Source organism: Ceratotherium simum, chromosome 13 (assembly GCF_057802395.1).
Source record: "Ceratotherium simum simum isolate JZ-2026a chromosome 13, ASM5780239v1, whole genome shotgun sequence".
Classification (NCBI taxonomy): Eukaryota; Metazoa; Chordata; class Mammalia; order Perissodactyla; family Rhinocerotidae; genus Ceratotherium; species Ceratotherium simum.
The window spans coordinates 4,823,182-4,835,527 of record NC_141912.1 but is presented as its reverse complement, the minus strand read 5'-3'; the positions used below and the strand labels follow the sequence as shown (position 1 = coordinate 4,835,527).

At 40.2% G+C, this 12,346-nt stretch overlaps 1 protein-coding gene across 3 annotated transcripts in view; it reads right to left on the bottom strand.

Moving 5' to 3' along the window:
• CDYL (chromodomain Y like) overlaps positions 1-3,317 on the bottom strand; it is a 186,046-nt gene extending 182,729 nt beyond the window's left edge. For all 3 annotated transcript variants that reach the window (XM_087437939.1, XM_087437942.1, XM_087437941.1), the window contains exon 1: positions 3,164-3,317. In XM_087437939.1, coding sequence (XP_087294065.1) covers positions 3,164-3,193 — 30 coding nt within the window. In that variant the 5' untranslated portion in view covers positions 3,194-3,317. The remainder of the gene's footprint in view (positions 1-3,163) is intronic.
• Positions 3,318-12,346: the final 9,029 nt, after the last annotated feature.

Sequence of the window (12,346 nt, the reverse complement as noted above, 5' to 3'; positions counted from 1 at the left end):
CGGGCTCCGCTCAGGGCCGAGGCCGGCGGGCGGTCGCCAGGAGCGAGCCGGCAGGAAGGGGAGGGGCCCGGCAGTGGTGGGCGGGGTCGTGGCGAGACGTGGGCGGGACCGCGCGGAGTGGTGGGCGTGGCCTCGGCTTCTCCAAGTCGCCCCCCGGAGGTCGGACCCACCGCGCCCCGCCCGCCCCGACGTGGGTGCTGAGTGCCCAGCCTCGGGCGGGCGGGACCGAGGGCCGCGAGGGTCGAGGCGGAGGGCGGCGGTGCCCAGTGGGGCAGGCATCGGCGGGCACGAAGTTGTGCAGGGGCCGTGGGGGCGAGCCGACCCGCGTCTGGAGCCTTCTGCCCCGACGGCAGCGTCCGCGCCGCCCAATGCGCGGCCTCCCACCGAGAGAGCGCAGAGCTCCCGCCGTGCGCCGCCGCGGTCCCGGTGCGGGGCCAGGCCCGCCCGCGGAGGACTGGCGGCGTGGCCAGGTGGAACCCCCTCCCTACCACGTGCCGCCTCCCCCGCGGCAGCCGCCAAGACCCGGAGCCCGGACCTCCCGCCCCGCCGTGTGGCCCGGCGCGCTGCGGACACGCTCGCTCGGCGGCAGGCCGGGGGCGGGAGCCCGGCGCAGTCGAGGGCGGCGCGAGGGCGCGGCTGCCTCCACTCTGCCCGCAGCTTCCCCCACGCCGGGCCTCCCTGTTCTTGGAGCGTCCACCTCCTCAGAAGGAGACCTGGGGGGAGGGGCTGGAATCTGGACTCCGGGGAGGTCTGGGTTCTAAAGGAACGAAGCTGTCAATGGTGGTTCTCCTCGGGGGGAACGGTGTGGACAGCTACGCGACAGGCCCTCTCGGTCAGAAGAACGATGGCTGGTCCTTCTCCACTCTGTAGTGGAACTGGGCAAAGTGGGAACGGCCCGCAGGGCACACCTGCCGGGAGACTGGACGTTTCTCCAGCCGTGCGGAATGAGGAAGGGGTTTCCTGGCCCGGCTTCCCCAAACAGCGGGCAACTACAAACCTTCCTGCGGAACACAGCGGAACTTCTCCACGGGGCGCTGCAGAGACGTTTTTTCACATTCTCCCTCACGCCCTACACCTGGAAGCCACCACCAACTATTACATTTCTCCCAGTGCATCCTCTCCTGCCACGCCATTCCTGGTGCTCTATCTAGCTCTAGTTTCTCACTGACCTCCCTCGTCCCGCCGGTTTTCTTCCTAAAACCCAATTCGATTGTGCCCCGAATATGCAGTTTAACAACCACAAGGCTTTCCACAGACCTCGCTGAGTTTCCTGCCCTCCCCACGTCCGGGAACTAGCACAACGCTTGCCCTTCAAGTCACTTCAAGTCAAAATCACCATTCTTTTCACGCCGGTGCTTCTACCTGAAATTCCCTCTGCCTAGAATGCCCCCTTTCAACCTTAACCTCCAGCTCCGACGTCACCTGAAAAGCATAGCCTTCTGACTTCCACAACAAAATTACTGCCTCTCCAACGGCACCTGAAGCACTCAGTCGTGCTCTATTGCAGCACTTATTTCGATGTATTTTAACTGTTGGTCCTTCTAGAGTATGACCAACTCCCATATCTCATCTTCAAATTTGAGTCTCCAGTCCCTGGCACCTTTCTCTACATAAGTTTTTATTCAATGAATTGGAATTCCAATGTCCACAAAAAAGCCTAATACCCACACTTCCAATTCCCATTATCAAACGCTTTGACAAGAATCAAAAACTAAAGTCTCCACTTCCTTTACCTGTCAGGGCGCTCTCAAGCTCTGCCTCTTTCCCTGATGGCCCAGCCAATTCTCTCTCCCTCCTCCAAATATTAGCGCCTCTTTCCTCTCACTTAGCATTGCCATTATTTGCTGCATTTGATTATTGTCTCTCTAGGCACACAAATTCATCAATGTAAGTTGTAAGCTTCTTGAAGGCAAAGACTAGGACTTCATATACCTGCGAAGTCTCAGAGAAATTAGCGCATGCTACGGCAAGTGCTCACATACCTGCAGGAGATGGTTAAAAACACTAACATAATAAAATATAAATAAGAAAAAAGGGATCCTCAATATGAAATGAACAGATACATCTCACATATAAACCTGTATACATTGATAGACCGATGTAAATATAAACATGAACATTTCTTCTTTTTCTTTAGGCCATCATCCTAATTATTGCCACTATCAGAACAGAATTTGTTAAGCATCCACAAGTTGCTCCACCATGTGCTTAACGGTCTTTAATGTTAAATATATTGTCTCTAAAGTCTCAAATACCAAGGGGAGGGGAGGACGAAACAAGGATAGAAAAACCTCCAACCATACTCAGATATTGAGCTACATTTGACTTACATAATCATAGTGTGAGGTGACTTTCCTCGTTGTGGAAAAAGAAGGGGGAGGAAGGAATTACAGCCTAAAAAAAGTAACTCTGAAAAGTCAATTTACACAGACCCTTAATCCTGATGACCTGGATTATTGATGCTGCTGTGATTAATCATCAACATTGAAAGAGTAACCACTGAGTAGAGGTCCCCTCCATAACAATAGCAGGAGTAAACCATTCTCCTCAGTTCAGCTCTAGCTACCTCTCTCCTCTAACAATTAATTGCTTTCCATCTTAATTGAGAACCCTGGTAGAGGAGACTGGTACTAAGGTACCCAACCAGTGACTGAAAAATTGAGCAAATCTTCAACTGTCCACTTTGTTCCTCTCTTCTCCCTTCCACCTAAGACACCCACTGGTTTATTGCATGCTATTTTGCTTATGTACATATTTTACCTCATTAGTTCAATTTGTCTTACTTTTAAGCAAATTATGCTTTCTCCCCTTACTTTTTTGTATAAACATTTTGCCAGTCCTCATAACAGAAGTCCAAGATGGTTTAGTGGCTTTGAATTTATACCACCTTTTATGAAATAGTGAAGTTTTGCAGTAGTTACCATGACCATGTGTGTGGGTGCTGTGAAAGTATTTTCTCGGTGAATTGAGTATAAAAGTGAAATCACATCCCCACATCAAGGAAGATATCTGCATTGTACCAAAAACACATGCAGCACAATAGTATGTATTAGTAAAATATATAAATCTTAAAGGTTATAGAAGTGGTCAACAAGAGAGACGACATACACACACTCGATTAAAATACTGTACACATCTACCGGCAATAAGCTTCAACTCTTACCTGATGTGAGCCAGTGGTGGAGACCAACATAAACCAGTTTACTCCTTTTCCAAATTTATCCGAGCAATTGGTAATCGACAGTCAGTACCACTTAAGACTCTTCAGATCAGGAGTGAAAGCCATTCCCCATCTCGGCAGAACAATGACTAATATCTTAAATTAGAGGTTCTCCCCTTTTCCACTCAACAGCCCAACCAATCACTTCTTCCATTCTCCCAAGAATCTGCATTTCATCTACATTTGAATCCCAAGGCTCCCAAGAGGAGATGGGGGATGGGACTGCAAAGACAAAAGTAGCCAAAATCAAGCAACTAGTACTACTTTTAGAGCCGAAGGCATTTTAAGGTTGTGTGACTGTGAATAAGCTGCCGATAATGATTCCCTCCAGCAATTTTGTACCCCAAAATGAGAATCTATCTTGGCTACTTCCCCCAAAACCCAAAATTTAGCTGGTTTTTATGAAGAAGTGACCTAAGTTTGTTTGGTTTTGCATACTGTGGGCAAAGAGAAATTAAATACCATTCTTGTTATAGAGTATCTACTCCATAAAACGTGGGGAAATTCCTATCTCAATCACCTACTGAAAAGAAAGTAAGACAATTTCAAGCCTGAGAGGCAAAAGAGAGAACCAGTACCAGTCATGAGATGAATTCAGATGCTAGGCCCTTCTCTGAACTTGGAGCCACCCAATTCCTCCTTCCCTGAAAGCTTCAGTTGGATATCAGTGCCCTTTTCTTTTCTGGACAACCAAAAACCTCTGGTTCCTACTTTCAGCTGCTGCTTCCTTCCCTGGTGAAATAGTCAATTTCCTCATTTCCACTGGTAGCCTCTCCCTGCCTGCATCCACCTGGGTCCCAGGTATTATTCTCTCTTTTGTACAGAAGCTAGTATCTAATTCAGCTGCCACACTGCTGTTGCCTGGTCCAACGCCACCATCTATTTAATCTCTTTGCCCTAGTGATATCAGTTATGAGACTTCTTCACATTTGATTTCACCAATTTCCTCTTGGGCTGAGGTTCCTCCATTGCCCAAACCTCATCAATTTACAATTAAAGGTCATTTTCTTTCTCAACTAGAGTTAGGGTTTAACTGCAGTCCGTTGTTCTGTTTAGCTAATGGTGATTCTACCAAAAGAATCCTTGTAATGTGTATTTGTTATACCTTCTTTTGATTGAAATAATTGATCAAGAATGAGGAAGCTTTTCATTTACAACTTTATACATTACCCCTCCTTCTGGAAAAAGAAAATAACCAAAAGTCATAAAGAGTGAACAGCCTCGAGGCACTGCTGTGACATTCTGGTGGACTTTATACCAGGGCAGTAACTAAATCATTTTGGATTCCTGAAAAAACATCAAATGTGAATGTCCCTTGAATTATTAAGATGGATATTTATGTTTGTCACTCAAGTGAGACTATCCCAGTAACCTCATTACCTTCTGGCCTTTTCTAGAGAGAGAGAGAGATTATCAAGTAGTGGACATTCTGGCTCATAAGGAAAATAGGAACACCAGGCCCACCAAAAGTGGTGGAAGCCAGAATTAGCCCAGGACCAGAGCAGGTAGGGGTTGACTCTAAAGCAAAGAGTAAATGAATTGGAAAGTAAAGCTGGGGCCACACATGCATATGGAAACTTATTGGGGCTTGATTTTTTCGATCACTAGTATTGTCTAGTGCAGAGATTCACAAATTGTGGTCCCCAGACTAGTAGCAACAGATTCACCTTGAAACTTGTTAGAAGTACAAATTCTCTACCCACCACCCACCTACTGGCACCCAGCTGTCTATTTAACAAGTTCTCCAGGTGATTCTGATGCATGATAAAGTTTGAGAAGCACTGGTTTAGAACAGTTTTGTTTTTATCAAGCTATAGGTTTCCAACTATTTGCGGATGTTTAAATCATTTTAGTAGATCTTGACTAACATTTCTTTTGTGTGTGTGAGGAAGATCAGCCCTGAGCTAACATCCATGCCAATGCTCCTCTTTTTTTGCTGAGGAAGACCTGCTCTGAGCTAACATCTATTGCCAATCCTCCTTTTTTTTCCCCAAAGCCCCAGTAGATAGTTGTATGTCATAGTTGCACATCCTTCTAGTTGCTGTATGTGGGACACCGCCTCAGCACAGCGGGACAAGTGGTGCATCAGTGTGCACCAGGGATCTGAACCCAGGCTGCCAGTAGCAGAGTGCTCGCACTTAACCGCTAAGCTACGTGGCCGGCCCTTGACTAGCATTTTTTTGTGTGTGTGTGAGGAAGTTCAGCCCTGAGCTAACATCCATGCTAATCCTCCTCTTTTTTGCTGAGGAAGACTGGCTCTGAGCTAACGTCTATTGCCAATCCTCCTCCTTTTTTTTCCCCAAAGCCCCAGTAGATAGCTGTATGTCATAGTTGCACATCCTTCTAGTTGCTGTATGTGGGATGCGGCCTCAGCATGGCTGGAGAAGCGGTGCGTTGGTGTGCCCCAGGGATCCGAATCCCGTGCCGCCAGTAGCGGAGCACGCGCACTTAACCACTAAGCCACGGGGCGGCCCTTGACTAGCATTTTTTAAATGAGACAGATTGGAATGGATAGAATGGAATGGACTTGAAAAAAGAATCAGAGTGCATCTATCACTTCACTAGGATGGCGATTGCTTCCATTATACACACACATGTATTTATATATATACATATACATGCATATATATATATGTGCACACACACATACATACATATGTGTATTATCATATACTGGGTCACATGTAAAATATATTTCTTACATTTTGATCAAGATAAAAAATTTTGAAAACCAATGTTTAGGAGATGGGTAACAAACCCGTGCAAAGTTGGACTGCTAATTACATATGAATGGTATTGCCCAAGTGCTCTAAAACCATTTTCTTAAATGGTTTAATGATTCTTTTTTTGTAGTACAAATTATTTCTCCATAAATACTACAAAGGTGTTCAGACTAGGTTCCTTTCTGAATTACCATATTCTAGGGTAATATATTTTGAACTAATGAGGATTTATAGTATATATTTTAGGCTTTTTCTTTCCAAAGAATGTAGAAGCATTTCCAAAGACTGCACAAAGTGAATGCAATTTAATTTGTTCAACTGCAACATTTAAAAAACAAACAAACAAACAAGAAGCACTTACCCTGTGCTGGGAACTATGATAAGCATTTTACAATATTAACCTCTTAAATTCAACAAGCACCTAATAAAAATTATAGCTAACATTTATAAAGAACCCTCAGTAAGCTCATCCATCCGTAAAGCACCTTTTGGAATAGGCACTAGTATTGTCCCCTTTCCTGTAAGTGGGGAAACTAAAATTCATACTCAAGTCCGGGTAACTCTAGGACCTGAGCTTTGAACCATTAAGTTATAGTCATTCATGCATTCAATAAATACTTATTGACCACTTATTGTATGGCAGGTGCCTTGGTAATCAATATATATACAGTCACCCCTGCTCTCAGGCAGCTAATAATCTATTGGGATAGATAGATATTAAATTGTCAGGAAAAAATTCTTAAGTATAAATCAAGGAAAATTTCAGGAAGCTGTGGGCTCATGTGACCTGGAGCTACATCTGCTCTGCTGCTTCCCCCAAAACAGTGTCCATCACCCCATGGGCACTCTACACATGCTTGGGCACCAGCAAAGCAGGATCACTGAAAAATTATTTTCAAATAATTTGATACCTCAAAAAGACAAGCATCTAAGTAGCCATCATGGGAGAAATCAACATTTTGACTTCTATGCAATTGCTTTACAGTTTAGCATTTTAAAAAAATGAAATATTAGACATTCAAAATGACATAGAGAATAATACAACAAAAGCCTGTGTGCCCACTCCCTAGTTTAAGAATAATATTTCCATATTCAAGCCAAGATTTGGCAGACTTTTGAATAATTTATGGAAGGTGAGGGAGGGAGTATACCATATTCTGTCTAGTATTTAGGGCTTATTTAGTTGTTTTTTTAATAAACTTTTTTATAATAGATTTAAATTTACAGAAAAATTGCGAAGATAACAGGGATTTCTTATATACTCCACACCAGTTTCCCGTATCATTAACATCTTACATTAGTATGGTACATTTGTCACAATTAATGAGCCAATACTGACACATTATTAACTAAAGTCTTTATTTAGATTTCCTTAGTTTTTATCTAATGTCCGTTTTCTGTTCAGGATCTCATTCAGGACACAACATTACATTTAGTGATTGTATATCCTTAGGCTCCTCTTGGCTATGACAGTTTCTCAGATTTTCCTTCTTTTTGATGAGCTTGACAGTTTTGAAGAGTACTGGTTGGATATGTTGTAGAATGTTCCTCAGCTGGGATTTGTCTGATGTTTTTCTCATGATTAGACTGGGGTTACGTGTTTTAGGGAGGAAGACCACAGAGGTAAAATGCCTTTCTCATCATATAATATCAAAGGTACATGATATCAACATGACATCACTGTTGATATTGACCTTGATCACCTGGCTGACTTGGTGCTTAGCAGGTTTCTCCACTGTGAAGTTCCTCTCTTTTTTCTAATCTACACTGTTTGGGAGGGAGTTACAATGGGCAGCCCACACTTAAGGAATGAGGAGCTATTTCCTCCTTGAGAGCAGAGTATTTACAAAAATTATTTGGAATTCTTCTGCACAGGAGATTTATCTCTTCTCCCCCACTTATTAATTTACTCAATCGTTTAAGTATATCAATATAGACTCATGGATTTTTATTTTATCCCTTCGATAATAATCCATGCTTCTTTATTTTGTTGCTCTGATTGTTCCAGCTTTGGCCATTGGGAGCTTTTTCAGTTGGCTCCTATCATTTGACATACTCCTATCATTTTGGAGTGTGTATGTATGTTTTGATCACTTCCTTACTTTTCGACATTACTAGATGCTCCAGGCTCATCCTGTTTTTTTTTCTGCCCCAGTTCTAGAATGAGCCATTTTTTCCGGTAACCCTGGTTCCTTTTATTGAAGAATCTATTAGAAAGCAAGATCTGGGTGCTAGATGTGTTTGTTGCTACTGGGACTTCTGTAGTTTTTGATGAGGTCACACCTAAACTAGCAAGCTAAATTCTGAAGGATGAACTAACTAGGTAAGACAGTGGTGGAGATGGTCCCAGGCTGGGAGAAGAGCTCCTGCCGTGGCCTAGGTGTAAAAGCAGCACATCTTTAAGAAACTGAAAGAAGCTGGTGAGGCTGGAATGCAAAGAACAGGAAGAGGGAAATAAAATGGAATTAAGAGGCAGGTGAGTCAGATGGTCATGGCAATGTCCTGGACATCTTAAGCATTAATCTGATCTATATTTTTAAAAAGATTGGCTCTAGGAAGAATGGGTAGTTGGGCAGAGTAGTTAGGGAATTATTGCACTATTGCATTCACTTTAATGCCTCTTTTTTAGATTTAGAATTATTTTAAAATAAATTTTTGGTGAATGCTTTGCTGATGCCAAGCACATACTCAGCATGCCCATGAGGTGTTGGACACTGTCGTTAGGACCTCCAATGCAACACAGAATAGAAATGGTGATAGTGGACATCTTGTCTTGATTTTTATTAAAAGAGAAAGATTTTACCATTAGGAATGATATTTGCTAAAGTAATTTTGTAGGCATCTTTAATCAGATTAAGGAAGTTCCTTTCTAATTCTAGTTTTCTAAAAAATTTTTACTAAATTATAAATGGATATTGAATTTTGTCATCTATTGAAATGATCATACGATTTTATTCTTTCATTTTGTAAGCATGTTGACTTATATTAATTATTTTAAATTTTAAACCAACTTTCTTTTTCTGGAACAAACCAAATTTGGTTTTGATGCATTATCCTTTTTGTAAATTGCTAAAATTGTTATGCTAATAATGTGTTTAGGATTTTGAATCTAAGTTCATGAGAAAGATTGGCCTGAAATTTTCCTTTCCTATGTCCTTGGCAGGTTTTCATATCAAGGTTATGCATGTCTCATAAGAGGAGTTGGTATATACTTCCTCTTTTCCAGTTTTTAGTTTGTGTTTGAATGCCATTATTTCTTCCTTTAATATCTGTATGCATTTGTGTGTAAAGCCATCTGGTCCTGGCATTCTGGTTGGAAGGCTTTAAATTATAGATTCAAATTTTTTTTTTCTTTTTTGTGAGGAAGATTGGCCCTGAGCTAACACCTGTTGCCAATCTTCCTCTTTTTGCTTGAGGAAAAGTGGCCCCAAGCTAACATCTGTGCCCATCTTCCTCTATTTTGTATGTGGGATGCTGCCACAGTATGGCTTGATGAGTGCTGTAGGTTCGCATCCTGGATCTGAACCCGTGAACCTGGGCCACCAAAGGGGAGCACACTGAACTTAACCACTATGCCACCAGGCTGGCCCCTAGATTCAAATTTTTAAATAAAGGAATAGTCAGGTTTTCTATTTCTTCCTATGTCAGTTTATCCATTTTATCTAAAATTTCAAATTTAATGGCATAAAATTGTTTAGAAAATTTTAATATTGGTAGGATCTATAGTAATGTCCCATTTTTCATTTTTCAGGTTATATGTGACTTTTCTCCTTTTCTTTATCAGTCTTGCAAGGGCTGTATTACTTTATTAGTCTTTTGAAAATAGCAACTGTGGACTCTGATTCTCTATATTGAAAGTATCTTTTCTATTTCTTTATGCTCCTACCATCCTTATTTCCTTTTATTTTGGATTTTATTTGTTGTTCTTTTTCTAATTTTTTAAATGACTTTGTTCATTGACTTTCAGTCTTTTTTTTCAAATGTATGTATTTAAACATATAAATTCCTCTGCATCCCACAAATCTTGATATTTTGCATTTTCATTATCATTTAGTTTAAAATATATTCCCATTTCCATTGTAGTTTCTTCTTTGACCCATGGGTTATTAGAAATATGTTTCTTAATCTCAAAATAAAAGAATTTTTTAGTTTTAATTTTTTTATTATGATTTCTGGCTTAATGACATTTTAGTCAAAGAACATAATCTGTAGAATTTCAATCCTTTGAAATTTGTTGAGACTTATTTTATGTCCCAAATATGCTCAAATTTTGTATATATTCTATATGGTACTTCAAAACACTATGTACTGGGCTGGCCTGATGGCGTAGCAGTTAAGTTCATGTGCTCTGCTTCAGTGGCCCGGGGTTCACAGGTTCGGACCCCAGGTGTGCACCTATGCACTGCTTGGCAAGCCATGCTGTGGCAGCATCCCATATAAAATAGAGGAAGATGGGCACAGGTGTTAGCCCAGGGCCAATCTTCCTCAGCAAAAAGAGGAGGATTGGCAATGGGTGTTAGCTCAGGGCTAATCTTCCTCACACACAAAAAAAAGACTATGTATTTTGTAGTTGTTATGTGCAGTGTTATTTATATATATAAATTTATATTATATTATTTATTATACAAATTATATAATATATAAATTAAATGTTTGTATAATTAATTATATATAAATGATATATTATATAAAAATTACATATATTATTTATGTAAATAAACGTGAATATATATTAATATAGATTGTAATAATATATTAATATTATAATATATATTTTATATGTGAATATATATTCAAGTTTACTATTTATGTTGTTTTACTATTTATGTTATTCATATCCTCTATCAGTTACTGGGACAGGTGTGCTAAAATCTACCAATATGATTGTGAATTTGTCTACGTCTTTTCAGTTCAGTTAGTTTTTGCTTTATATATTTTGAAGCTATTTATTAAGTACATACTAGTTTAAACTGTTATATCTACCTGCTAAATGAAGCATTTTGTCATTACAAAGACACTAAAAATGCTTTTGACTTTAAGTCTGCTTTGTCTGATATAAGATACCTATAACCAACTTTCTTTTGATTTGTATTTGTATGATAGATAAATCTGTCTCCATCTTTGTATTTTTAAACTTTCTGGATCCTTATGTTTTAGATATGTCTCTTATAAATAGCAGTTTTGTTTTTTAATCCAATATGACAATCTTTGTCTTTTAATTGGGGTATTTAGTCCATTTACATTTAAGGTAATTACTGATATGTGTAGTTTTGATTCTACCATATTATTCAGTATTTTCTATTTATCCTGCCTGTTCTGTTTCTTTTTTTTTTTTTTAATTTTTTGTTTATTGCAGTAACATTGGTTTATAACATTGTAAAAATTTCAGGTGTACATCATTGTACTTCTATTTCTGCATAGATTACATCATGTTCACCACCAAAATACTAATTACAACCCATCACCATACACATGTACCGAATTATCCCTTTCACCCTCCTCCCTCCCCCCTTCCCCTCTGGTAACCACCAATCCAATCTCTGTCCCTATGTGTTTGTTTATTGTTGTTATTATCTACTACTTAGTGAAGGAAATCATACGGTATTTGACCTTCTCCCTCTGACTTATTTCACTTTGCATTATACCCTCAATGTCCATCCATGTTGTCACAAATGGCTGGATTTCATCGTTTCTTATGGCTGAGTAGTATTCCATTGTGTATATATACCACAGCTTCTTTATCCATTCGTCCCTTGATGGGCACTTAGGTTGCTTCCAAGTCTTGGCTATTGTGAATAACGCTGCAATGAACACAGGGGTGCATGTACCTTTGCAAATTGGTGTTTTCAAGTTCTTTGGATAAATACCCAACAGTGGAATAGCTGGATCATATGGTAGTTCTATCCTTGATTTTTTTGAGAAATCTCCATACTGTTTTCCATAGTGGCTGCACAAGTTTGCATTCCCACCAGCAGTGTATGAGAGTTCCCTTCTCTCCACATCCTCTCCAACACATGTTGTTTCCTGTCTTGAAAGTCATATGTTCTTTTACAATATTTATAGTGGCAACGCTAGAAATTATAACATGCATATTTCTCTTAATTAAGTGTAATATCAATACTTTTATCGTTTTCCTGGACAACACAATAACCTAAGAATACTTTACACCATTTATTCCATGTCCTACTGACCCATGTCCCAGCATTACTTACTCCATGTTCCATCCTTATTGTTGTTTTATATTTTAATTCTCTATTTTCAATGCCAAAAGAAGCTATAATTAATGGTTTATATAGCCAATATCATTTAGATTCATCCATATATTTAACCCTTTTTATTGCCCTTCATGTTTTATTGTATTTCCAGTCTTCTATCTGGTATCATTTTCCTTCTGCTAACAAAA